Raw genomic sequence first — 27087 nt, forward strand, 5'->3', positions numbered from 1 at the left:
AGAAAGGATGCTTATGAAGGGAGAGAGGGAAAAGGGGGTCTTGAGTAGAAAAGGGAGATCTGGGGGGTTATTAATTTTTTGTGATTGTTGCTAGGATGGAAATACAGGAACATGTTTTAATACCTACAGAAAGGATTAGTCACAAGGGAAAGATTGTAGATATGAAGGGATAATCATGGGGTCCTTGAGAAAGGTTGGCATTGTGGTTGCTGACACACACGGAAGAGGAGCCTTCCCATCTCAACAGGAGAGGTATTCCTCCACTGGAACAGGAAGAAAAGAACAAAGGATGGGTGTGGGTTCAATTGGATACATATCTCTGCTGGTAAAAAAAAAAAAAGAAAACTACCAAAAATTTCTAGAAGTCTTCGGTTTCCTTAAATAATGATAGGGAAAGTTCTTGAAAGAGAGGTGAATGCAAGGGGCATGGAGGTGTCTGAGGAGAGTAAGGAAGGTTTGAAATAACCCTCTTCAGAGTGAGAGACTAAACTCACTAGAGAAAATCCATAAGCCTGCTAGCAGTATTGAGGGCCCAGATGAGGTTAGGGATCACGAATTTATGGTACCTTCTGCTTTTTTTGTATCAGCTTTAAGTGTTTGACCACCCAGGTACAAACAGAGAAGCCAGATGATTGTGCTTATTTAAGATTGTGTTTTGCCAGGAAGTTTAAGGTGTTTGCAAAAGAGCTCAGTAGATGGTGGCCACAATCACCCCATATGCCAATTAAATATTAGACCCTCTAGGGTCTTGTTAAATGAAAGAATATGAGCAATGTAGTCATCAAATTGGTGAAACAGCTCACCAGAAAAAAAACCTGAAGTTAGAATTCTACTTTAAACAACTTAAGTAGGGTTGGGTACCCGAGTTCCAGTAGTTTGGAAGGCTGAGATGGGAGGATCCCTTGAAGCCAAGAGTTTGAGACCAGCCTTGGCAGAAAAGTGAGACCTCGTCTCTACAAAAAATACAAAAATTACAGGTGCACATCTGTAGTCTCAGCTACTCAGAGGGCTGAGGGGGGAAGATTGCTTGGGCTTAGGAGTTTGAGGCTGCAATGAGCTATGAAAAAAACATTTTTTTAAAAAAGTAGAATGACTTTGGCTAAAAGGCTTTGTGAAGGGAAAGGCAGAGATAAAGCACCTTGGTAGTTTTTTGGGACCAGCATTATAGAAATTATGTTTAAGTGTGATTTAAGTCCTAACCCAGCTCCTTGAATCTCTGTAGTCCAGGCAAGTTGTATTCTCTCTCTCAGAAATATTGTCCTATTTGTAAATTTAGTAAATATATTTGATTTGGGAAATCGTAAAATCTTACAGCTATAAATCTTAAAGTTTCTAAGTTTGTAAAATTTATTCACAAATAGGATATTCACAAATAAAAATATTTTCTTATTTGTGAATATCAGAGACAACCTATGATCATAGAGTTACTGTGAGAATTATATGGGATAATAAAGTCTTGGAATATTGCCTGCCAAAGTAAGCCCTCATTAAAATTAGCTGTTATCATTATTTTTCCCTTATATAATGCCTTGCTCTGTTTCAGTATAGGGTATCTTTTTATCAATGCCTACCTCTAGCTTTTGATCTGTATCTTCTGTGTGTCATTTTGGGAACTGTTTGCCACCTAGGTGGTCTTCAAGTTAACTTTTTTCCATCCTGAAAAATGAAGTCTTTATATTCTAACTTTTCTTATTGACATAACAGACCTAAAACAGTTGTTCTGAATCTATAAAGACAAGGCACACACTCAATCGAAAAAACATTTTAAAAACACAGTATAACTTAACTTGCCTGAATTGTGATGTCCTTAAGAGCAAGGATGCCATACTTTATAATCCCTTTCATTTGTGGATCACTGATTGACACACACCAGTGGTTCTGGTTGGCTGTCCTTTCCCCCAAGCATTTAGAAATGCCAGGGATGGGGTGCACAGTGACTGGAGATGTAATTTGAATAGTGCCCTGGAGGGCAGTGTTGCTAAGTGTCCAGTAATTCAGAAATAGGTTTGTATTACAATTAATTCCCTCACTCAAAATACCGATAATCTCCCATTGAGAAATACCGACATCCATGATTTATTCCTTTTTGTTTCACTGAGCAAATATGGTATTGATTGCCTTCTAAGGGTTATGCTGGTCAAATGTAATTTGGTAGGATTGACTCTGGAAATACACACTACAGGCTCCTGGCAATGATACTCTTTAGTGATATGTATCATTCTGTGACTTTTTCAACCATATCCAAAATGAAATTGGTGTCATTTGCTTCTGAAATCCAACCACCAACACTTTCACATCAAAAATGTTTGCTAAGGCACTCATGCCTTTAGCCTTTTTCTGGCAGCTGTAACAATTGAACCAAATAGACATATCTCTATCCCTTTGGAATTTTACGTTTCCTGGGTTTTTGAACATATTAGATTACAGCAAGGATGACTGTATTACTCAGATTGCCTGAATGGCTCAGATAGCACGCGACTTGACATTTAATCATGATGGAAATAGGCGTTTTGTCTATATTGTTTTCCCGGAGAGGATGATTTTCTTTTAAAATATCTATTTATTGGATTTTTATAGCAAAAAGACAAGGAATAGTTTTAGTCATTTCTCCTCGAATCTGGAGTCATTTTATTATTCTCTTTTCAAAGGTAGTTCACTAAAATTTCAGTAGATGGCAGTAGCATTCTGCTTCCACAGATACATTATGCTGGCTAGTAGTGTTGTTTTCCAAGTAAGCATCGATGTTCTGAAATATTTCTTCTGATTATTGTTTTATCTACATAATTATCTTTGTTTCATATTTCAAGGTAGGAGAAAGTAAATGACCAATACTGTACATACCTGCACCTTCTATTCTAGAGCTCAGTATACTATGGTTCTAGTTGTTCGATTGAAATAGAAGACCTCTAGATGTTACATTACACGTGACTAAGTGTCATTTTATGGCCTGTAAGCACATTGCTATTCAATTTTCTTTCTCTTTGTTATCCATGCATTTTGAACATGTTGGGTGTTTCTCACCACTTGAATGCATGTCACCAAATTCATTTTATTTATAGAATGGAGAACTATCATGCTGGTGTAGCAATAGCTGTAGGATTTTCTAAAATCTACACTTTCCATAGTTGCTAACAAGTCTTATGATTTTCCATGGAATAGACAATTTTTGAAAAGTAAAATTCAGATGTTAAATAATAACGGCTATCCTCTGTTGGCTGCTCCTATGTGTCACACTGTGCTAAATGAAGTGTCTTATTATTTCCTCTCACAATGCTTTATGGTAAGTATTTTAATTATTCTCATTTTACAGATAAGGAACTGGAGACAGAGAGAGGTTAGGTAACTTGACCCACATTACAGATATTCTAACTACTCTTAACCCATGCACTATTTTTACTCCTTAGAAGTTTAAAGTAGATGGACCTTTTTTCTTTCCCTATTTCTTTCTCCCAATGGGCAATGAAGTGAAAATGGAATGCTCTTTTGTAACGAGAGCGCTTAGTCATTTCCTTTGTGATAGGTGTTCTTGATTTTAAGGGCACAGAGTATTAGCAAGAAGAATAGGTGAGGGAAAAAAAATAACACATCTTCCTTCTATGCTTCCAAAATGAGAATAGCCAGTTTTTAAGACCTTACGCATGGGACTAATTAACTATAAAATTAGGTTGCAAATCTAATTTGTTTTATTTTATATTTGTCATAATATATGACAGTACAACTAATGATGTTGTTTAAGTGAACACTGGACTAGATAACCTTTCCAAGATGTCTTCCAATTCCATAATTCTATTATTCTAAGTCTTTTGTCATTCAGAACTCTGAAGAAGATCCTATCTGATCCACTTAGTAACTTCAGAAGAATTTTTTTATGCTAGCTGTAGTATTATCTATTAGTGAATACTAATAACTTAAAAATATTGGTATGAACATGTTGATCATTCACAAAAAGTACCTTGCCAATCATGTGTGGTGCAATTATTAGCTGCCATTCATAAGAGGGTTATTTCAGAAAGCATACTGCAATGTCTACGGTGAAGAGCAAAGCAAATCTATTCAGTAACATCCAACTCAATGCCAAGAATACATAAATATTTAATCCCTAGAGGGTAAATTATGTGCTCTTGGCGGCGTTAATTCTTTCAGACCTTTGGACCTCACTGAATGCACTGTGAAACAAAAATTTGAAATGATTTTGTTCTAGTCTGAAATTTAACTTCAGTTTCTGGCAGTTCCCAGCATTCACAGAGGAAACAGCTCCTGTATGAGAGAATCAGGCTTGGGAGTATTGATTCTCGTACCCTGTAAACAGTGCATTCTTTCTCAAGTGTGGCGTCATATAGAGCCACAAGTATCTTGACACAGCATACAGAAGATTATTTTTTTCTTACTTTCTTCATTTCTTTTTCCACCCTTAGATTTTCTACAGGGAAACTTGAATGTGTGGGATGGGAATGGGAAACTTTGTGCTGATTAAAGGAAAGAGATTTGGCCTAAATAAATATATCACGAATAGAAATGGAGATAGAAAAACAAGAGGGAAAGAAGTTTCCGTGTAACCCAGCATGTTGAGAAATAGAGAGCAGGATACAGAGAAGAAAGGCGTGCAGGGCCATCCTACCCACTGCTTGGTTTTAGAAGCATGAGATGCCAGTTACGATCTTTGTTTCTAGAACGGGGTAGGGTAAAGCCAAGGGAATGACACTCAGTTGGGTTGGGATTTTTTTTTTTTTTTCCCTATCAGCACAGCAGGTATGTACTTTTGGAGACTGCCCAAAGTAGGGAGCCAGTATTTTAAGTCCAAGCCAATTTTCTGAAGGAGGTTCAAGAGTCTGTGCCAAAGAGAGCAGATGTGAACTCCACGTTCAGGGTATGAGAGCCAAGAGTCAGGATTGAAATAAAACCTGATGGAAGTGAGAGTAGTCAAGAGCAATGGGGGATGGGTCTAAATAGAATGACCTTCAAAAATGTGGTGGGTTGTCCATGGCTCGCAGGAGGAAGTAGGTACTTAGGTACATTAACATGGATAATTCTAGAACCAATCAGTTCAAATTAGAAACTGCTAGACTATCTGTTGAGGGGGGTGGGAGGGAGAATGGGGAGGATTGGAAGAGTTTGTAGCGTACTGGACTTCGATCTCCTGGGGACTCTGATTTTATTATTATTTTATTGCACTCTACAGATACAGATTAAATACTTTGCAATATTAAATAATAATGTCTAATAAATATTTTAATGTGTTTGTGAGCATATGGAACGCCCTTGTCCCTCTAGCCATTAGAAGCAGAGCAGAGAAATCTATATTCTTAATTTTGTGAATAGAGAAAATATCTTCTAGGATTTAGTCTCTGTGGAATAATACACCTTTTCAACAACTTTTCCGAAAGAACTGTGCCACAAGGTGGTGCTCACACATTAGAGTCGTGCTGTTTTTCAAGCTTTCCCTTAATGGTCTACATTTTAGAATCTAAAAGGTGTTATTGATGTGTGTAACCATTTTTGCATCTTTTGGTACAAGTTTCCTTAGCACTGAAATGTAGTGGGTTTTAAATTTAAGCTGATTTTGTAACGTGTGCCCTTTTTATGGAGGAAAAAGCTGGCGATCCCACTTTTGTTTTGCTCCAAAGATCTTTTGTTATATCATTTTTGATAGGCTAGGTGAGTCAAAATGTGTACTTCTGCCATACTTATTTTTTTCTTTTGCTTCCTCTGAACTCAAGACGGTGCAGCACAAACTAGCAGAATTAAAAACACACATATGTGTAACCAGAGCTTTTGTGGACAGCTGTCTGCAGCTGCATGAAACAAAACGTCTGGACTCCGCCTCTGCTTCCATGGCGAAATATTGGTATGCGTGCTACAGTAATTGCAGTGTGGTGTTTGCTTAGACTGTGATGGAATTCTGCTAACTTTAAACTCAGCCTTAAGGGTCTTGAAGGAAGAAGGCTGTGTAAGTGAAAAATACAAGTGAGACCTCATTTTTTTTAATGCCGAAAATCCCATGAAGCCCATTTATAATATGCTGAAAATTATCAAGTTGGTGTTTAGTTTTTTTATTCCAATAAGCAAGCAAAGTTGGTGTTTAATGCGTAATTTGACACCGAAAATAACATTCAGAGCAGGATAAATAATAGCAATATTAAGTAAATCATTCAAGTAATAGTTGATTTCAAACTGTCAGATGAGTGGCAGTAGAGTGAGTCTGAAAGGAAGCACTAAAACTTGGAAGTCTTGAGATGAGAATCCCGATTACTTTATTAAGTAGCCACAGTTAAACTCTAAGCTCGCTGGGAAAATGTTTTGTTATCTGGGAAATGACTAGGTTGGACAGGATTTTTCCAGATCCAAGAACAAAACTCGTGAAGAGCCGGGCTCGGTGGCTCAACCTGTCGTCCCAGCACTTTGGGAGGCCGAGGTGAGTGGGTGGCCTGAGCCCGCGGGTTCGAGACCCGCCCGGGCAACTGGGCGAGACCTCATCTCCACCATCAATCAAACATCAGCCGGGCGCGCGCCTGTAGTTCCGGCTACTCGGAGGGCGGAGGCGAAAGGATGGCCGGAGCCCGGCAGGTGGAGGCCGCGGCGGCCGGGAGCGGCCGCTGCCCTCCGGCCTGGGGGACCGAGTGAGACCCCACCTCAGAGACAAAAAGTTTCACGAAGAACTGACCGTCCAGTCAAAAGTTGCACATGCTCTGTTGAGAGGAAAAGATATTCCATGAAGTTTGGAAAGACTGTCATTTCCATTAAAGATAATTAACAATGATGTTAAAGATGCATTAATTTTAAAAAGCATTATAAACTGCTAGTAAAATCTAAAACAAAGCTATAATTCAATTGGGGGGACAAAAAAAAGACCCCAGTAAGTCTTTTGTGTATTTTAAGATTTAGGAACACACAGTCTAAATCAGATTCTGGAAGTGGATTTTGTTTCCTCTTTTTAAAAACAAACATTCTCACATCTCATTAGCTGAAAAGTAACCTAGAAAAAATTCCTGTCATTATTCATTAACTTGTGGTCCGTTCAGTCACAAGTAGAATAGGGGAGATATTTGGTGCTTTATGTAATGATCTCATAAAAATAAAAGTGCTGGCTTGAAAAGTAATGTGGAATTAGTAGGAACTTGCACTTTTGGGGGAGACTTTATATTTACATTTCCAACTAGTTATTTGAATAGTGGGGAAAAGTATAAAAATAACTTAGATATTTTTGGAAAAAAAGAGAAGTTTGCAGAGCTATTGACCTTGTTGTTCATTGAAAACACCAGGTATATAAACATATTGGTGTTTTACCTTGAAGTATAGGAAGAAACTAGTTATAAACCAGTAAATATTTCATTCAAATGCTTGCTAAATCCAAAAAAGTACTGAATTCCAAATATTACTGCTCCCATAGTCTTGTTTGTTAATAGTGAAATTGTTAATATATTTTTAGAAACATCCTCACCTCCCCTATGGTTTGAGTTGAAAATTATTTTAAATAGGAAATGTGTTTATGTTTCCTACCTTTGCAGAATAAGTCACCAGGTGCTGTACCTCGCACCAGTAATCCCAGCTACTCGGGAGGCTGAGGTGGGAGGATCACTTGAGCCTGAGAGTTCAAAGCTGCAGTGAGCTATGATTGTACCACTGCACTCCAGCCTGGGTGACATAGTGAGACCTTGTCACTAAAAAAAGAAAAAGAAATAGAAGCCGGGCTCAGTGGCTCAGCCTGTAATCCCGCGCCTTGGGAGGCTGAGGTGAGTGGATTGCCTGAGCCCGCGGGTTCGAGATCCGCCTGGGCAACTTGGCGAGACCTCATCACTACAATAAATCAAAAAAAATTTGCTGGGTGTGGCAGCGCGCGCCTGTAATTCCGGCTACTCGGAAGACTGAGGCGGAAGGATCGCCGGAGCTCGAGACTGCGGTGGCCAGGAGCGACCACTGCACTCCAGTCTGGGCGACAGAGTGAGACTCCAACTCCAAAAAAAAGAAATAGAAACAGAAAATAATTTTGCACTAACCTATATTTTTATGTTAAGGTGAATAAAATCCCAGTTTTTATGGATTTCAATGGTAGTTAGAATTGTGATATGATCAGAAAATAATTTCTCAAGTACTTTCTATGTGTACATATATATGTGTATGTGTGTCTGCATATATGTGTGTGTGTGTGTAGGTATATACACATGCATATACATACACAGGCTTCATGGATAATAATTCTTAAATAATTTTCTAACAAGTTTCCTGTGTGATGGCATATACTTTAAAAGTATATCCTCTTACTTTTACTTTTACTTTCAGTTTATTTCTGAAAACTCAGAACACTGAAAACATATTTTTTGTTTGTTTGTTTGTTTTGAGTTGGAGTCTCACTCTGTCACCCAGACCGGAGTGCAGTGGCTGCTCTCGGCCACTGCAGCCTCGACCTGCTGGGCTCCAGTGATCCTTCCACCTCAGCCTTCCCAGTAGCCGGAACTACAGGCATGCACTACCACGACCGGCTGATTTTTTGATTTATTGTAGAGATGAGGTCTCGCTGCCCAGGTGGGTCTCGAACCCGCGGGCTCAGGCAATCCACTCACCTCAGCCTCCCAAAGGCGCGGGATGACAGGCTGAGCCACCGAGCCCGGCTGAAAACATATTTTTTAATACTGAAATTCAGATTGGTGATCTTCAGGTAGAAAGTGACATCATTGAAGAAAAAAAGACTTTACAAAGGCAAAAGAAACTAAATGGCTGAGTGGTTAGGTCACGTAGAGAATCCTAGTGGGGACAAAATTCAAGTCTTTGCTATATCACATTCAAGCCTAAAACAACCAAAACCTAATAGTCTTGGTTTTCTACCTTTTATTTTTAGCTTTAACAAAAAACCAGCCCGAAATATAATTAATAAAGAAGGTATTCTCTATGTGAAAATTCTCTTGAAATGTATTTCATTTGTAGTTTTTATCATCTTCTCTGGTCAGCTGATATGCCATTTTAATTGCTTGATAAATCTGTGTTTAAAAACAATCGTAAATAAGTAGTTTCCTGATTGTGAAGCACCTCATGAAAATCGTTTCTTTTCTGCTTTTCATTTGGTCATCTAGGGCATCCGAGTTACAAAACACTGTAGCTTATGACTGTGTGCAACTCCATGGAGGTTGGGGGTACATGTGGGAGTACCCAATTGCCAAGTAAGTATACTTGTTCTCTCACACTTTTCTTCATGATGCAATGGAAAAGGAAATTTTCTTTCCTGTACATCAAGTACAGAGAGAAAGGAGTTAAGAAATCTTTGAATTTTTCAACTGACTGCAGACAGAGTATGTTCGAACAAATGGAAATAGCTCTGTCTTATCAACTTACCCTAGGAGTTTATTATTTTCAAAGAAAGAAACCAATATATAAAAGCTTGACACTGGACTTTATTTGAATCATTACATAGAAGGACAAATACCACTTTAAAAAATTAGCAATACAGAAAAATTAATAGGCATATGAAAGGTATCTAGGTTGTCATATCTTAAATATTTGATTATTTTGTTCTGAAAGATAAATCAAGAATCTTTGTTTTTTTAAATAGATTTTTTATTTTCTTGAAAGTAAAAAAATTAAATACACCTCTGTTTATTGTATGACATATAAATATTCTTATCAGTTCGAAGCAATAGTAATTTGTAAATGGTCTCTCCTATTTTTCTTTCCCAATCTTTATAATTTCCTCTTTCTCTCTTTTCATAGTCTTTTGCCTCAGAATTTTCGCATATATTTCTCCATGATATCACCCTAGACAATATATTTCTCCTCTTATGTAGCAATATTTTCAGTTCAAAAAATTTTGGGAAAATTTTTTTGTTTTTGAGTCTGGTTCTTACTCTGTGGCCCAGGCTGGAGTACAGTGGCAAGATCATGGCTCAACACAGCTTCGACCTCCTGGGTTTAGGAGATCCCCTCTCTTCAGCCTCTTGAGTAGCTGGGGACTATGAGTGTGTACCACCACACTTGACTAATTAAAAAAAAAATGTACACATGGGGGAGTCTCACTATGTTGCCCAGGCTGGTCTCGAACTCCTGAGCTCAAGCGATCCTCCCACTTCGGCCTCCCAAAGTGCTGGGATTACAGGTGTGATCCACAAGCCAAAATTTTTGATTCATGTAGAAAAGTCCTGTGTTCTGAATCTGAGAATAAGAATGCTACAGGCTTCTAGAAACAGTAAAAAATGTTTATCTTAATATAAAATATCTACATGGGAAAATTATCAAAATCGTATTCATACTGGCAATCTGATGATTTCAAAGTTATTATTTTGGTAAGCATGCTGAAAACAATTGATGTGCTTATCATCCTTAATGAGAAAAACAAACATTTTGTTAAGATTACATAGAGTTAAGAACAGGAGCTATGTAGCGACTCAGTGTTTGTGTGGTTTAGTTCAAGTTCTAAGAAAGGCGTATTAGGGTAGGGCGGAGACCACTGTCTAAATGGCTTACAATCAGAGTGTGACATAGGCCTTGGTCTCGGTTTTCTCAGTCAATTCCTTCAAGTCAGTAGCCAGCAAAAATTGTAGCTTCATGATTTATTTGAAATTCTTGGTTTCAGTTTGAGAGACTTACATTCCTTTTAAGAAATAGTAATCACCCTTCTTGGTCAGCTTTTCATTCAAAAACTCTGTGAATCTTTAAACTAGACTGTTCTTTCTCTTCCTGTATGTCACCTAATGTTAACATCATATGTTATCAAAAGAGCCAGTTAGACACATTAGGCAGTATGTGGATGTAACGTACAGACTTTGATTTGATAGGATAAAAATGCTAATTGTATTTCTTATGTTTCCCAGTTTAACCTACATTATTTGTTTATACAAACACACACACACACACAGCTGAGTCTTGGTTTCACAGACAAAAGAGGTGCTTTTTTTGCTGTTTTGTTTTTGTCTTTTTTAATGACTGGTTTATTTCAGTCTTACTCATAAGGCTTGAGCCTGGGACAAGTGCAGTTTAAGCTTTGCCATCTAATGACTTTTCTGCCGTGCTGGGTAAAGCAGCCTGAGACGTACGGCTTCAGTGCAGGGTGGTTAAACATTTCTGCTGCTGTCTTTCTCTGTTAATTTTAGTTGATGACTAAATTTAACTAGTAACCTATAAAAGGTCTACTCATCTCTGTCTTGACCTGCTCTGTTGGAAACTCATTAATGTGAAAAAAAATTCCCAACCCAGTCCAAAAAACGTCTAAAGCATTGGGATTGCTGGAGTAGGCTGAGATGCCGGGTGGGTCCTAGAAACAAACACAGGTGCTAGGTTTTTCAGGGAACGACAGCATCTGTTCAGAAAAAAACATGTTTGAAAACATAAATGTCTCTCGCTTTTAAAGATTTAACCAGAAAGTACTGAGTTTCTAAATTTTCTTTGTAATACAGTAAATCAAATTGGTAAGTATTTACTGAGTATCCACTTGTTTGCAAGGAACTCTGAAATATGGAGATAGATGAGTCCAGAATTGGTTATTTTCCTAGAGAGCTGGCACATTTAATTTGTCTTAAAATTAGATTAAAAAAAAAAGATTATGCCTGAAAAAAATGCCTTTGAATTTGTCTGCTAGGAAAGTCCAAAAGTTCAATAACTAGCCCTAAATGCCTGGGCCAGTGAAAGTGTTGTGATAGAATAAAAAAGTTATCTGAGAAAGAGGCAGGATACCTACCTCCTCATTCTTGTCTGCTAGTTATCTGTTAGTGATGATTAAATAGCAACCATTAATTAGTGACTGTATTAACTTCTCTGAACGTCAGTTCGTTTACCTACAAAACAATGATACTATTTATCCCCCCGATCCCAGAGCTGAGAGGATAAAATGAGACAAGAAAAGATTTTTTTTAAAAAAAACCACTGCACTGTGGCATTGTTGCTATCATGGCTATCAAAAGTGAACTCCTGTTATTTTTTTTTGCGTGTGGCAATGGACTGAGCCACTTAGTATTTTAACCCCACACGTTGCTGAAATGATTATTAACCGTTTCTAAAAAGCAAGTTACTTGTTAACTTTCTGGAAAATAATATTTTCTAAAGTATCAGTTTATACTCCTGGTGGTGATAGTGGTGGTGGAATCTAAGGGGATGCTGGAAAATATATACATCTTTTTTCTTTTGTTTTCTAGAAAACCAGTCAATTTCAACTTTTTAAGGAAACATTAGCGATAATAAGAAACTAAGACATTTTGTGTATCTCTAAATATAGAACAGAGTTTTTAATAATGCTACTATATATACTGAACTTTACAAAATTAAATCAGATGAAACATACTTATGTTATTTTGATTTTGTAATCTCTTTAAGCAAACTAAAGCAAGGCTATACAGGTTATCAATATCTTAATAGATTTTTTTTTTTTTTTTTTTTTACCATTATACCAATCTGGGATGAATGCCATATTGGAAAACTAGTAATTTTGAAGGACTGTTATTGTTTAGATTGTATTAAGTGAATACTTCAATTAGTAGTTACCTGGTGAGACAAATTTACAGTTTCTAATGTCCTTTATTTATGCATTCAATCATCTTCTGATTAATCCAGAGCTTATGTGGATGCACGAGTTCAGCCAATCTACGGTGGCACCAATGAAATAATGAAGGAGCTGATTGCAAGAGATATCATCCATGACAAGTAGACATCTGCCCACATCCTGGAATCCTATTACAGCTAATCTGGTTTTAAACCTACTCAAGATAAAATGTAACCTGGAAAGAGGGAAAAACTAAACATGTTTTTATATGTTCTTTCCATAGAGAAAGAAATCAAATATAAATAAACTATTAGCACAATGGAAGGAGAAATCTTTGAACCAAAGATTCTAAAATTCTCCAACATGAAATTTAGCTTTCAATTTTTTATATGGTTAAAAGACAAAGATTTTCTGAACCTAGATGCCTTACTGCTTCGTTTACATCTAAAATTCTAAACAGGATAAATTGCTTAGATCTTTAAAATCAGAGCAGAGGTAATCTTATGCTGTTATATTATAAAAACAATAATACAGCACATTGACTTTTAAAGGGAAAAGAAATAAAAATTTGCATGTGAAGTCATTTCAGCTACCTTTTTTATCCCAATTCTCTGGGATAGTAGTTTGCACCACTCTATCCCAACCACTTGTTTTAAGCAGTGGATCTTTCTTCCAACAAAAGCTTATGCAGAACACCTCTGTGAAATGCTGATTCAGGAGAGCCGCTCTGGTTGAAGCAGGAAGCCTTCCTACTTGAAACCCTTGGGTCTCAGCCAAGCATTAACTCCGACCAGAGAATGCCTTGATTCTCTCAACTCCTGGTCTTAATAGATTTCTTTTGCAGTTGAATTTATAGAATAACTCATCATATTTTAATTTTAAGACGTTGGTATAGTTTACAGATGTCAAAGCAGTGGCTTTTATTTTGTAGCAGTTAATATATATTTATTAATTTAATAATTACTTCATGTCTTCTATAAACCAGGCTGTTAAAAATATGTTCGCTAGCAAGACTGGCAAGATCACTGATTCATAAGTGAATAAACAAATAAGTAGTGATAGATAAAGTCAATAAGTAAAAAATAATTTCAAATCATAAGCGCAATAAAAAATTTGCATTTAAATTGGAAAGTGAGGAAATGACATTAGCTTTGGGACTTAAAAGTAACGATTACAAAATAAGCCATTTATTTATAACTTGTTTTTCTTTGTATACAGTGGTGAGACACTGAATAAAGTAGCTTTAAAACGGAAATAGTTGTATTTTTGTTCAACTCCAAAAGTTTAAACATTTTATGTGGCATTGTTGGTATTAAACATTGTTTTTTTTAATACAACCATTACAATTGGATAGAGAGAGAGAAGAGAAAATATTCTGCTACCATTTTTTCCTAGAATTACACAACTTTGCTTTGCTTTTGGGCAGAAGTTTGTATGGTTGCCAACTTAGGTTCTTTCTCATATGCATTAAATACCATGCAATGTGGGTTAAGACACATTCTTATTTGACATCACTGTATTTGCACCTCCCTTCTACTACCAGGAAGTGATACAGGATTTGGCAGAATCACCACTCCCCATGGCCTCTTTTCTCTTCCATTCCCAATCTTCCAGAAAACTAGATTCTAGGAACAAAACACCTGTAGGATAAAATGCAAATTAGCACAGCAAGAAAATTTTACTGTGTAGATGCAGATCTGGGTTTGAATGATGATTCTACCCTTTAGAAGGGTAGAACCTTGGGCAGGTTGTTCAACATTTCAGAATTCTTTCAGGTGCACATAACAAAGGAAACCCAACTCAAACCATCCTTAGCAAAACCTGAGTGTGTTGACTTAGGAGGAATGTGGAGCAGCTCACACAGCCTGCAGAACTACAGGAACCAGAGTCCTAAGGGCCAGACTCTGGAGCTTGGAACTGCCAGCATGTACACTAGATCTATTTATTTCTAGCTCTTTTTTTTTTTGTACATTGGTCTAATGGACACTGTGAAGAACTTCATTATGAATCCTGTAAACATGACCTTGAGCTGCTTTGGGCCTTTATCCTACAGCTGAATGTCATCCTAAGGCAGGAGAGAAATGCACTATGATTACCAGTACCATCAGGAATATGCAGACTGGGGAAACAGTCTCTGAAACAGAGCATGTAATTATCAAAAAAAAAAAAAAAAAAACAGTAAAGTCTGCTGGGCAGAACTAAATCTCTCTCTCTCTCTCTCTCTCTCTCTCTAACACCCACACAAACACACATGGGAGGGAGGGAGAGAAGGAAAGGAAAGCAATTACAATCCTCTAGAGCTAAAAATACTGTTCTAGTAATTTTTATGTAACAGAGAGTGAAAAGATTTTTAAGATAGGCTATTTTCTTACAATGATTTCTGAGAGGTTTTCTACCTCTTCTAAGCTGGAAGTTTTCTTTATCTTACCAACTTTAGTCTTGCTTTGCACCTCTTAAAGAAGCATGTTCTGTGTCATGGACTTAAAGCTAAAGGCAAAGAAAAAAGGGAAATTCAGAGTGTACTTCTCAATCTTTCATTTGGTTTTCATTTCTTAAACAGCTAATCTTTGTGTTTTGCTTGTGTGGCTTTGATTGTTGTCCCCTAGGGAGGGAACTTATCATCTGTATCTCACGCAGTGCTGAGTGCTCAAAAAACGATAAATAATAATAATGCTCAAAAGAACAGGCTGGACCAACACAGCAAGAAAGCAACACTGTGTAAATATTAATGAGAATGTAAAAGCCTGAGTAATTTTGTTTTTTGACTGAGAGTTTAGGACTATAATTATTGCTGTAAAATTATTCTTGCCCTTTATTTCCTTTATGGTGTCATTGAAAACTGTTTTGATTTGCTATTTTCAAATCTTTACCCATCTAGTAATTTTAGTAGTTTATTGCTCAAAGTATAAGATTTCTAGGATACTGGGGTTTTTTTTTTTTAATGTCAGTGTTATTTTTGGCACACACAGCATTTATTTATTTGGAGTCATTGGAAAGATTTGACATTGAGATTGAAACCTGCTTTATACACAAGTGTTTAAAAGAAGTTCTACTCTATTTTTCTAAATCTCATTTTTAAGAAAAAGTTATGGAAAACTGCAAACACACTAAAAAAAGAGTACAATATAATGAACCTCCAGCTTCAAGATTTTTCAATCTCCCTAACTTTTATTTTCACATAGTATAAGGCAAATTCCAGACTTAATGCTACTTAACAGACACATATATTTTACAATATGTGTTTAACTGAAGAAGATTTTTAAAACATAGCCACAAGGTCATTATCATACTGTAAAAACCTAACATTAAAATGTCCTTGATTGTATAAAAATGCTTTTTGTAGTTAGTTTCTTCAAATCAGGCCCTAGTTTTTAAAATTAACATATAGTATATTTGCCCTTTCTTGATCTACATACATATAGTAAAATTGTCTTTTTTGTTTTTCTTAATTCTAACATTTTAACAATTACCTGTACCATTTTACCTCCCCACCAGCAATGTAAGAATTTGTGTCTCCAGCATTTTAAAAATTTTTGCCATTCTAATAGGTATGTAGTGGTATGTCATTGTGATTTTAATTTGAATTTTTTAATGTCTAATCCCATAAAATAGCATATCATGTACTTATTTGCCTTCCACATATTTTCTTCGTTTCACTGTCCGTTCAGATCTTTTGGCCATTTTTTAGTTATGTTGCTTGTCTTCTTAACATTGAGTTTTCAAAGTTCTTTATATATTCTGGACACAGTCATACACAAGACAAAGCCACCTGCAAGATGCAGCTAGTAAAAAAGCACCAGTCCCCCTTTAGACTCAGTCATTGCTTACATGGAAAGTGAAAACAAGAGCAGCCAAAGGTACTAGCTCTCTGTGGTTTTTGCACAGGGTGACACTGAAAGAAAAGAGGTCATATGACTGCAACAAGAATGTCGGGGTGCCCTGGGGTTGAGGAGCCCATTCTATGATGCTTGTATGTTTTCTGGCTGCAGATGTGCCTTAGGATGGCAAGGCAGAAAGATTCGTACCTCATCAGAAACCATGAGACGATGGCAAACTGCCTCACGACAGCCTTTTTGGTATAGGGAGAAGCCAGTGAAAAATGACCTTGTAGTTGCCCCTCACGAGCCTCCCATCCTTTCATGCTCCAGGAGGCCCATAAAGTATTCTGCCAAGATTAGCTGCCATTCAGGCCTTGCTTATGTGGCCTCTATGGAAACACACAGGGTAGTCAGGTGCTGGCACACAGCAGTCCCTTATAGATGCAAGTCCACTGTCACACATGTGGTTTGTAAATATTTTGTCACTATCTGTGGCTAGTTCTTTCATTCTCTTAACAGTTGATTTTCAGAGCATGCATTTTTAATTCTGATGGATTTCAATTTATACATTTTTTTAGGGATCATGCATTTGGTATCATATCTAAGAACTCTTTACCCAAACCCAAAAGTTATAAAGTTCTTCTCCTGTGTTTCTTCTTAGAGTGTTATATTTTGCGTTGTTCATTGAGATCTATGTCCCATTTGGTGATTTTTAATAAGTTATGAAGTTTCGTGTTGAGGCCCATTTTGGTTTGTTGTTGTTGTTTAATATAGATGTCTAACTGTTCCAATACTACTTGTTGAAAAGAGTATTTTTCGGCCAGGCTTGGTGGCTCAGCCTTTAATCCCAGCACTTTGGGAGGCCGAGGCGACTGAATTGCCTGAGCCTGCGGGTTCGAGACCAGCCCAGGAAACTTGATGAGACCTGGTCTCTACAATAAAATAAAAATTAGCCAGGCGTGCTAGCGCACGCCTGTAGTTTCGGCTACTTGGAAGGCTGAGGCAGAAGGATCGCCTGAGCCCAGCAGGTCGATGCTGGGGTGGCCATGAGCATGCCACTGCACTCCAGCCTGGGTGACAGAGTGAGACTCTGACCCTCCCAAAAAAAGGTATTTTTTCACTGAATTGCCTTTGTACCTTTTTCAAAAATCAATTGGCTGTATTTGTGGGGGTCTGTTTCTGAACTCTGTTCTGTTGCATTAATCTATGGGTCTATCTCTTTGCCATTGTCTAGATGATGGTGGCATGATAGAAAGTCTTTAAATCAGATAATGGAATTTCTTCATATTTATTATTTTTTTCAAATTTTTTTGGCTATTCTAATTCCTTTTGCATTCCGTACACATTTTTTGAATCAACTTGTCTATATCTTCCAAAAACTTCTGCTGGGATTTTGATTAGAATTGTGGTAAATCTATAGATCAGTTTGAAGGGAACTGACATCTTTACTAAGTTGAATCTTCCAATCCATGAGCAAGGAGTGTCTTTGTTTAGGTCCTCTTTGATGATTTCTTCAGCGTTTCATAGTTTTTCAACATATAGAACCTATACATGTTTTGTTATATTTATTCTTAAGTATTTCATTTTCTGTGGAGATTCTGCAAATTATATTGTTGTTTAATTTTGGTTTATAATTGTTTATTGCCAATGTTGATTATTGTTTATTGACCTTCTATTATATGGTTTGCTAAGCTCATTTATTAATTCTAGGAGTTGATTTGTAGATTCCTGATATTTTCTACATAGACAGTGGTGTCATTTATGAATAGGGACAGCTTCATTTCTTCCTTTCTAATCTGTATGACTCTCATTTCCTATGTATAAATTTTTTTCCATTTTTTTCTTCTCTTTTAAATAATTTGATTTTGTTCTTATTGTACTGATTAGGACTTCAATATTGGGTTGATGCATAAGTTCATAGCATTTATTTCTGGCATGGCAACACTGCAGTGTTTGGGAGTTTGTTTATTGTTTGTCATTTGGAGTGACAATATTGTGCTTGTGGATATGCCTTGCATTTTGCAGATTTGAATAAAGTTAGTGCTATTTGTGTGCTAAAGAAGATGGAATGTCAAGTGCAAAAAAAGGAACACTTCCGACATATTCTTCTGTTTGAGCTTAACAGAGAAGTAAAGACAGCAGAGATGGCTTGAAACATTTGTGCCAATGTACAGGGAGAATGCTATCAGGGAAAACACAGCAAGAAAATGGTTTTGTTGTTTCAAAGAATGCCACTTTGACCCGAGGGGTTCTTCACATTCAAGAAGACCGTCAGGCTTTGATAAAGACGGTTTAAACACTTTAATCCACGATGATTCCATCAGTCAACCGAAGACCTGGCAATTGTGATGAACTGTGACCGACCATCGTGCAATATCTGCATTCCATGCACAACTGCAAACTTATGCATCAGCCCAATACTTTCCACTTTCCACTACAATGGTGAAAATAGACATCTCTGTTTCTTCCTGATTTTAAGGGGGAAAGCATTCAGGCTTTTGTATGTTGTGTGGGGTTTTTTTGTTGTTGTTGTTCGTTTGTTTTTTGTAGAAGCCTTTTATTGGGTTGGGGAAATTCCATTCAATTCCCAATTTGATGAGACTTTTAAAAATCATTAGTGAATATTGATTCTTTTGAATGATTTTGCTACATCAATGATTTGATCATGTGGCTTTCTTCTTCAGATTATTAATTTACTGAATGTCTTGGTCTGTTTTTATAACAAAATGCCCCAAGCTGGATAATTCATAAATAATAGAAATTTGTTTTTCACAGTTCTGGAATCTGGGAAGTCCAAGATCAAGGAACTAGCAGGCAGGTTCAGTGTTGGTGAGAACCCAATCTCTGCTTTCAAGATAGTGTCTTTAACTCTGTGTCCTCTGGAGGGGACAAAATACTGTGTTTTCACGTGGCAGAAGGGCAGAAGGACAAAACCAATTTCTTCATAAGGGCTCCACCCTCATGGACTAATCACGTCCTAAAAGCCCAACTCTTTTATTTTTAATGAATTAACTAATTTGTTATAAAGATGTGGGGTACAATTCAGGGTTAGGTATATAAACACTGATCATGCAGGTATCCTTGTGGATGAGGTGTGCCCCTCCCTCCCCTAGCAGTTTCCCTCAACTGCCAGTCCTGCCCCCTCCCCTGACAGTTTTCCACTACTGCCAATTACTTTCTTATAGCATTATAATTGTTCAAGGTCACCTTATGAGTGAGAACATATGGAACTAGTTCTTTGCTTCTGTGATAAATCACTGAGTATGATCGACTCCAAATCCATCCAAGTTGCAGCAAAGTCCATATATTTGTCCTTTACAATGAAAATTATAAAACACTGCTTAAAGAAATCCAAGAACACACAAACAAATGGAAAAATATTCCATGTTCATGGATAGGAAGAACCAACATTGTTAAGATGTCCATCCTATAAAGGCAATCTACAGATTCAAGGCAATACCCATTAAGCTACCAACATCATTCTTCTCAGACCTAGAAATGACAATACAGAAATTCATATGGAAACATAGACAACCACAAATAGTAAAAACAATCCTTAGCAAAAAAAAAAAAAAAAAAAAAAGGCGGAGGTCTCGCACTTCCAGACTTCAAACTTTACTATAAGGCTACAGTAATCAAAACAGCCTGCTATTGGTACAAGAACAGGCATATAGACCAATGGAACAGAATAGAGATTCCAGAAGCAAAGCCTCAATTCCTCAACCAAGTCATCTTTGACAAAGCCTCCAAAGCCCAAATCTTAACACTATTGCACTGGGGATTAAGTTTCACCAAGAACTTTGTAGAAGACACAAACATTTGAACCATAGCACTGGATTACACTGATTGGATTTTGAATGTTGAACCAACCTTGCATTTGTGATATTAAGTCCATTTGGTCATTGTGTATTATTATTTTTACATATTGGTTGTTCAGTTTGATAAGTTTGTTGAAAATTTTTATGTCTGCGTTCATAAGGGAAATTGGCCTGTAATTTTCTTTTCTTTTCTTTTTTTGTACTCTGTCTAGTTTATTAACAGGGTAATACTGACATCATAAAATGAATTGGATATTATTTGTTCCATTTTTCCTCCATGTGATTGATTCACTAAAAAAGAAAAAAACCTAGTCATTTATTTTGTAGAATGCCCACTGATACTGATTTGCCTGCATGATCTCTTATGTGATTTTTATTTATTTATTCCCATATTTATAGATCTAGAAGCCTGACTAAATTCAGGCTTAATATTTTTGCCCAGAAAACCTAATAAGCAACACTGTGAATATTCTACTGCATCACAACATGAGACACATTATACTTATTTGTCTCACTTTTAGTCATTCTGAAATTGATTAGTGGATTCAGATAGTATTAGTCTGATACTTCTATAATAGTCTTTATCAACCTTTTACCTAATGGTTTTAACATCCATTGATACTTATTTATAATATCAGTTCTGTTATTTTATTAGGAATTGTAAAAGATGCTTTAATTTTTTTCACTCCTTTTGTATTTATTAACTTTCTTGAAGAACTTTCACAAACTTTGTGTGTGTTTGTTGGGACCTCTAGGAATCAGAAGCTGAGCAAATTTAGAAGTATAAGAGGTTTATTGAGAGTTAACACCTGTGAAAGATGAAAAAGGAAGGAATTCATATTGGACAGGGAGAACAAGGCCTCAGACCATAAATTTGACAAAGTCTTGCCCAACCTAGTGGGGAGCTGTGGAGTAAAGACAGTCTATTTGGGGATTCCCACATTGGCGAGAAATGGCCAGTCCCTAGTTCCTCTGCTGTGTTCAGTCATTGTACCAGGACTACCTGGATAAGGGTGGCCTCAGCTGAAAAGTCCGTATGAATCCTATAGGTGCTAACAACTGGAGGCTGTCCAATAACTGTATTTCTTACAATACAATGCTTCTTTCTTGAAGGAAGATCTAAGAACTGCAAGTCCATGGCTGTCACATTCTAAAATACAATTTGTAAATAAAAGGAATAATGAATTATTGATTCTTTCTTTTATGAATTTAAAAAAAAAATTTTTTTTTGAGTTGGAGTCTCACTCTGTCACCCAGACTGGAGTGCAGTGGCTGCTCCCGGCCACCGCAGCCTCGACCTGCTGGGCTCTGGCGATCCTTCCGCCTCAGCCTTCCAAGTAGCTGGAACTACAGGTGCGCACTACCACACCTGGCTAATTTTTTGATTTATTGTAAAGATGAGGTCTCACCAAGGTACCCAGGCGGGTCTCGAATCCGCGGGCTCAGGGAATCCATTCACCTCAGCCTCCCAGGGCACAGGATTACAGGCTGAGCCACGGAGCCTGGCTCTTTTATGAATTTTTAAAGTAATGAGTGGGCACCTTGGCATCTTCCAATGATAGTGTTTTTTTTTTGTCAATGAGAACTCATGGATTTTGGGAATTTTTATGTATTTCAACTTATTGCAGTTATTTTTGTATGCATAAATTACTTTATGTTAGGCCGTAAGAGCCTCTCATGTTTGTTTCTATTTTTTTCTTTTTATTTTGGAAAGTGACAAACATATACGAAAATGCAGAGAGTAGTATAGTGAGCCACCATGTATGCATCACCCAGCTCAACAGTTATCAACTCTTGACCAATCTTTGGTCATCTGAACTTTTTTATACATTCTACTCTCATATTTTAAAGCAAATGTCAGACATCATGTAATCCTGAGTAATTTTGACATGGCCCATTATTCATGATAATGTCCTTGCCGTCTGACACGACAAAATTTCCCGTTCCTATTATACAATTCCTGCCCTGGAGCAGATTTCAGCTGTTTCCCCAAAGATCCCTAGTTTATTTTAGTGGAGGTTTTTTTTTTCTTTCAGCTTTAAGCTACTACAATACCAATTTTTAAATTTATTTATTTTACATTTTGTTTCATGAAATCCCCCTTGAAGTTATTTTGATTACTAAAAATCATATTTTTCTTCAGTCTTTTCCTGAAATCCAAACTCATCAGAAATATATCTTAGCAAGAGATCCCAAGAGAAGTTGTTTTATTTTTACAGCAGAAAAATGAAAGAAACATTTCAAGAAACAGAAAACCCAAATCAAATTTGGCTTAAACACTGAATGCAGAGCTCACAAAACTGGAAATCTCAGAGGCAGGGAAGACTCAAAGCTGGTTGACTGAGCAGTTTAGCTTTGTTACCAAGGATCCACTTCACCAATTGCTTTCTATCCCTTTTGTTCTGTCATTTATGCTGTGTGTCTGTTTCTGAAACTGGTTTCTCTAAAGGGTCATGAGATAGATTTTCTTCTTCATGTCCAGCTATTGCAGATAGTGCAATTCTGACCAGAATTTTGGGCATAAGTACTGAAATTCACTCTCATGGTCACACACCCACCTCTGAACCAATGATGATATCCAAGGAAACAGAATGTGTAAAACTGCTTAAGCCAATTAGGTCCCTCTTGGGATACGGAGGAGGGAGCAGATTCATTCAAAGTATGAGCTGGGTGCAGGGCTAGATAAGAGCAAGAAAACCAAGAACATGTCAGGAAAGGGAAATTATGGAACACAAATGACACAGACAACCAACAAATACCCACTGTGAAAACTACAAACTGTATCCTGGCTATTGGAAACAGGGCCTGAAGGTTGTCACGTTGCAAATGCGATGTCATCTTATGTGTTAATACTATGTCCTGACTCCCTTGTAATCGGGTGGAGTCATGTAACTAGTTTTGCTGATGGATTGTGGGTGGAAGTGAGGTGTGTGTCTTACTCTGTGGCAGTAAATGTGGAGGTAACATAAGGCCAACGCTTGGGGTGCAGATCAGACATACGGAAAACAAGTGCTCTGGAAAGTTACCTGGTCTTCCAGACTCGGGGTGAGGTAAACATTTTTGTATTTAGTCACTGTGATTTGGGTTTTTTTGCCACTGCACCATGACCTGGCTCATCCTGACTGATGAAACTGTCACATGCACCTTCAAGGCCGTCTGCCTTCTGCCTTTCTGTCTACTGCCTGGGAAATGGATAACAATGGCTGGGGTTCCAGGAGACATCCAGGACCATGAGACTACTTTGAGAATAGAAGCTAGGGCTGAGAATGGCAGAAGACAATAACAAAGGGTAGCCTGGGTACCTTGGACTATCAGCTCTGGGATGCCTACCTTTGGACTACTTTTACATGCACTTCATTCATTTTTAAGATGCATTATTTATGTATCGTTAAAGAAAAAAAACACTACTAACCAAATTCATACAATACTTTCTTATTAATCAAACTCATACAACTTTCTTAATCGGGACTGTGATGTTATTCCGATTTCAGAAATGTTAAGCTGTGGGGGGAAAAATGTGTCTAGGAATCAATTAAATATGTTAGAGGATTAACTCTTGTGTTTCTAAGCTATTGTTACTTTGTGTTTTCTGCTACGTTACACACAGCCTATTTTCTTCCTAACTGACACAGACTAGTTTTGGATTTTTCGGCCTATCTACGGTTTGGACTGGCAACTCCTTGAGGTTTAGTTCACTTTCACCAGGGAATTCTTGTTTTAAAAATCAACTTTATTGAAGAATAATTCACATGAAATAACTCGTTTTCGGTATGTTTTGATGAGTTTTGACAAACGCAGGCACCCATTTGACTTCCATCATGGCCAAGATATAAAACATCTCCATCACCTCTTGTGCCCATCCCAGTCAATTTTCCCCACCCTGGTCCTAGTAACCACTGATCTGCTTTCTGTCATGATAAGTTAGATTTGTCGTTCTAGAACTTTATATAAATGGAATCATACAATGTTTACTCTCTTTTGAGTCTGGCTTTTTTCAGTTAGCATACTGTTTGAAACCAATCCATGTTGTTTTATGTATCAGTAGTTTGCTTCGTTTTATTTCTGAGTAGCATTTCATTATATGTGTGTACCATCATCTATTTATCCTTTCATAGGTGATAGATCTTTGAACTGTTTCCAGTTTTGGGCTGTTGTGAATAAAGGTACTGTGAATATTCATATGCATGGGGCGTCATTTTTGATTCCTCTGCAGTCACCAGCCAGTTCTGTCTTCTCTTGTACGCAGCCCTGGTTACAAATGACAAGAGCTAATCTTATAGCTCTTGCTACCTACCCCTACCTTTTGCCTACTGATAGTCGTTAGTTAAAGCTAAATCTGTCCTTAGTAGGAACTACCACCTTTAGCCCTGATGTTTCTCCTATTCCACTTTCTAACGCTGATTATAAAAGGAATTAAATATACTAGAATATGAGGGTGGAGGGCAATTGCCCAGGACACAGAAAAAAGAGGAATAAATAGTCCAAGCTCCCAAACTAGCTCTCTTATTCTTTGAGAGGTAGTGGGAAAAGAACTCCAGCTTTGGGGCCAATCAGGTTCAAAATCTAAAAATGACCACTTATTAGTACAAGAATATGGGTACATTAACTTCACTGATCTTCATAGTTTTCACCTGATAAATGAGTATAAAGTTCACTCTGCAGGGTGTGGAAATGAAAGGAACTTGTCCATTCAGCAAATGTGTTGAGAAACAACGTTTGCCAGGCTCTGTGCTAGCCTCTGGGAATACAGCAGTGAACAAAACAGCAAAAGTGCCTGGCCTCATGGAGCATACAGTCTAGCCTAGAGAGACAGACAACAAAAGCAAAAGGGTTAAAAACCGATGTCATTTTAGATGGCGATAAGTGTTATGGAGAAAAACAGCCTGAAAGGGGGATAGAAAAGGCTGTATCTGTACCCCTTCTTGGCTGTGAGTTGGTTGAGACTAGGGATTGATCTTTCTCCTTTATATCAAGCACTTATGACAGTGTCAGTTGTATATTAAGTGTTGCATAAATGTTTCTTGAATGAAAAGTTATTACATAAAAACCACTGTTGAAAAGTTTATCTCATGAAATCACTGTAATTCTGCTTACCTGGACACATTTACATGTTTCCAGACAGGCAATAATCACGTCAGCAGGAACGGTGCCCTTCCTTTCTCCTTGCCTAAGTATTCTATTCTTACCACTGTCACACATATTTTTTTTCCCTTGGAAATCAGAATGCTTTTAACATACCTTCTAAATAATAATATATCCTTGCCTGTTTTAAAAAAAGAATTAACTACACGCGATTTTCAGGCTCTTGCTGGATGAATAATGTAGAAAATAATTTGACAAGTGGTTTGGTATGTCAATTTTTGTAATGAGCTTTGGTCTTCTACAGCGTGTGGAAAACTGGCGTGTGTATGCTACAAATACTAAAATCAGGCTTCAGAACAGTATTCAGAGTCGAGTGACAGTGTGCTTGGTATGAGGCGAAGTGGGATTTAAACACCCAGTGAGCACAGGGTCACCTCAGACACACAAAATACAGCAGACCTTGCAGAGGATTGTGAATTTCTTCTTTGTGCTCTTGTACATATTTTATGTCAAACCCATATTATTTTATTAATCACTATCCCCATTCCTATTATTTAAAAAGGAAACTGAATATAAAAGGAATACGAAAAATTCACATGTATGATGGCTTGATAGGTCTAAATATTTATTAAGGTCCCTATAGTTTGGCAGACTGTGGGACCGACAAGCACATATACGACATAAGTCATCTGGAGAGCTGGAAAATGGCCTATTAACACCATGGCTGTTTGATGAACAAATTAGACAATATATGCAAAAATGCTTTGTGACCTGTCACCTGTGTAATTACAAAGCTGAACGCCTGTGTCACCCACTCCACACGCCATGAGGGCAGGGACTCTGTTCACTGCTTAATCTCCATCACCCATCGAAAATGTGTGCCCAGTCGACATTTGGTTATAAATAAATATCTTGTTTTGGTGACTGATAATGATTTCACAGGAGAAAAACTATACAAACAATTTGCTAGTCCTACGATTCCCTCAGGTTAAAATCTGAATTCCTGTCATTCAAGATTTACAGAATACAGTTGACAATTTACTTTCCTACCCCCAAATCCGATACATGCACCCTCTAGCCAAGCCACTCAAGGACGCTATCTCCTGACCTGTCAGTCAGTGTCCTCCTTTCTCTGCCTCCAATCTTTTAAAACACCCAGCTCACATCCAGGTCTTCTTTTGATCTGTCCTCACACGTTTCTTTGGCTTCTCAGACTGCTAATTTAAAAAAAAGTTTAAAATACTTTATTCATTTTGCCTTTCCGACTCTAGGGATGGGCACAACCCTTTGAATATGATAAATATCCAATCAATATTTGACTGAATGATCTTCACATCACGAGCTTACCATTCCTGTAGCAATGAAGGTAAGCCAATTGCCTGAAACTCCTCCCTTGCCCCGTACTGAGGGGCAAGTATTGCCTTAATTTTTAAAAAATGGCCGGACCCGGTGGCTCACGCCCGTCATCCCAGAACTTTGGGAGGCAGAGACAGACAAGAGAATGGCTTGAGCCCAGGGGTTCGAGAAAAGCCTGGGCAACTTGGCAAGACCTGTCTCTACAATAAATCAAAAAACATTAGCCGGGTGTGGTGGCACACACCTGTAATCCATTGGGAGGCCGAAGGGAGAGGATAGCCTGAGCCCAGGGTCTGAGACCAGCCAGGGCAACTCGGTGCCAGCTCCTCTCTACAATAAATCAAAAAATTAGCCAGGCGCGGTGGCTCACGCCTGTCATCCTAGCACTTTGGGCGGCTGAGTCCAGGGGTGCAAGATCAGTCTGGGCAACTGGGCGAGACATAAAAAAAACATGAGCCGGGCGTGGGGGCGCACGCCCTTGGGGGGCGGAAGGGAGAGGATGGCCTGAGCCCTGGGCTGGAGACCAGCCTGGGCAACTTGATGCGATCCCCTCTCA

The 27087-nt window shown here is 37.7% G+C and overlaps 1 protein-coding gene across 1 annotated transcript in view; it reads left to right on the forward strand.

Moving 5' to 3' along the window:
- The window catches only part of ACADL (acyl-CoA dehydrogenase, long chain), a 30843-nt gene extending 17131 nt beyond the window's left edge, over positions 1-13712 (forward strand). Inside the window, exons 9-11 of the mRNA XM_008067190.1 lie at positions 5718-5845; positions 9066-9152; positions 12529-13712. Coding sequence (XP_008065381.1) covers positions 5718-5845; positions 9066-9152; positions 12529-12622 — 309 coding nt within the window. The 3' untranslated portion in view covers positions 12623-13712. The remainder of the gene's footprint in view (positions 1-5717; positions 5846-9065; positions 9153-12528) is intronic.
- Positions 13713-27087: the final 13375 nt, after the last annotated feature.

The sequence above is a fragment of the Carlito syrichta genome, unplaced genomic scaffold (assembly GCF_000164805.1).
Source record: "Carlito syrichta isolate Samal-C Ts95f unplaced genomic scaffold, Tarsius_syrichta-2.0.1 Scaffold309384, whole genome shotgun sequence".
In the NCBI taxonomy this organism is placed as follows: domain Eukaryota; kingdom Metazoa; phylum Chordata; class Mammalia; order Primates; family Tarsiidae; genus Carlito; species Carlito syrichta.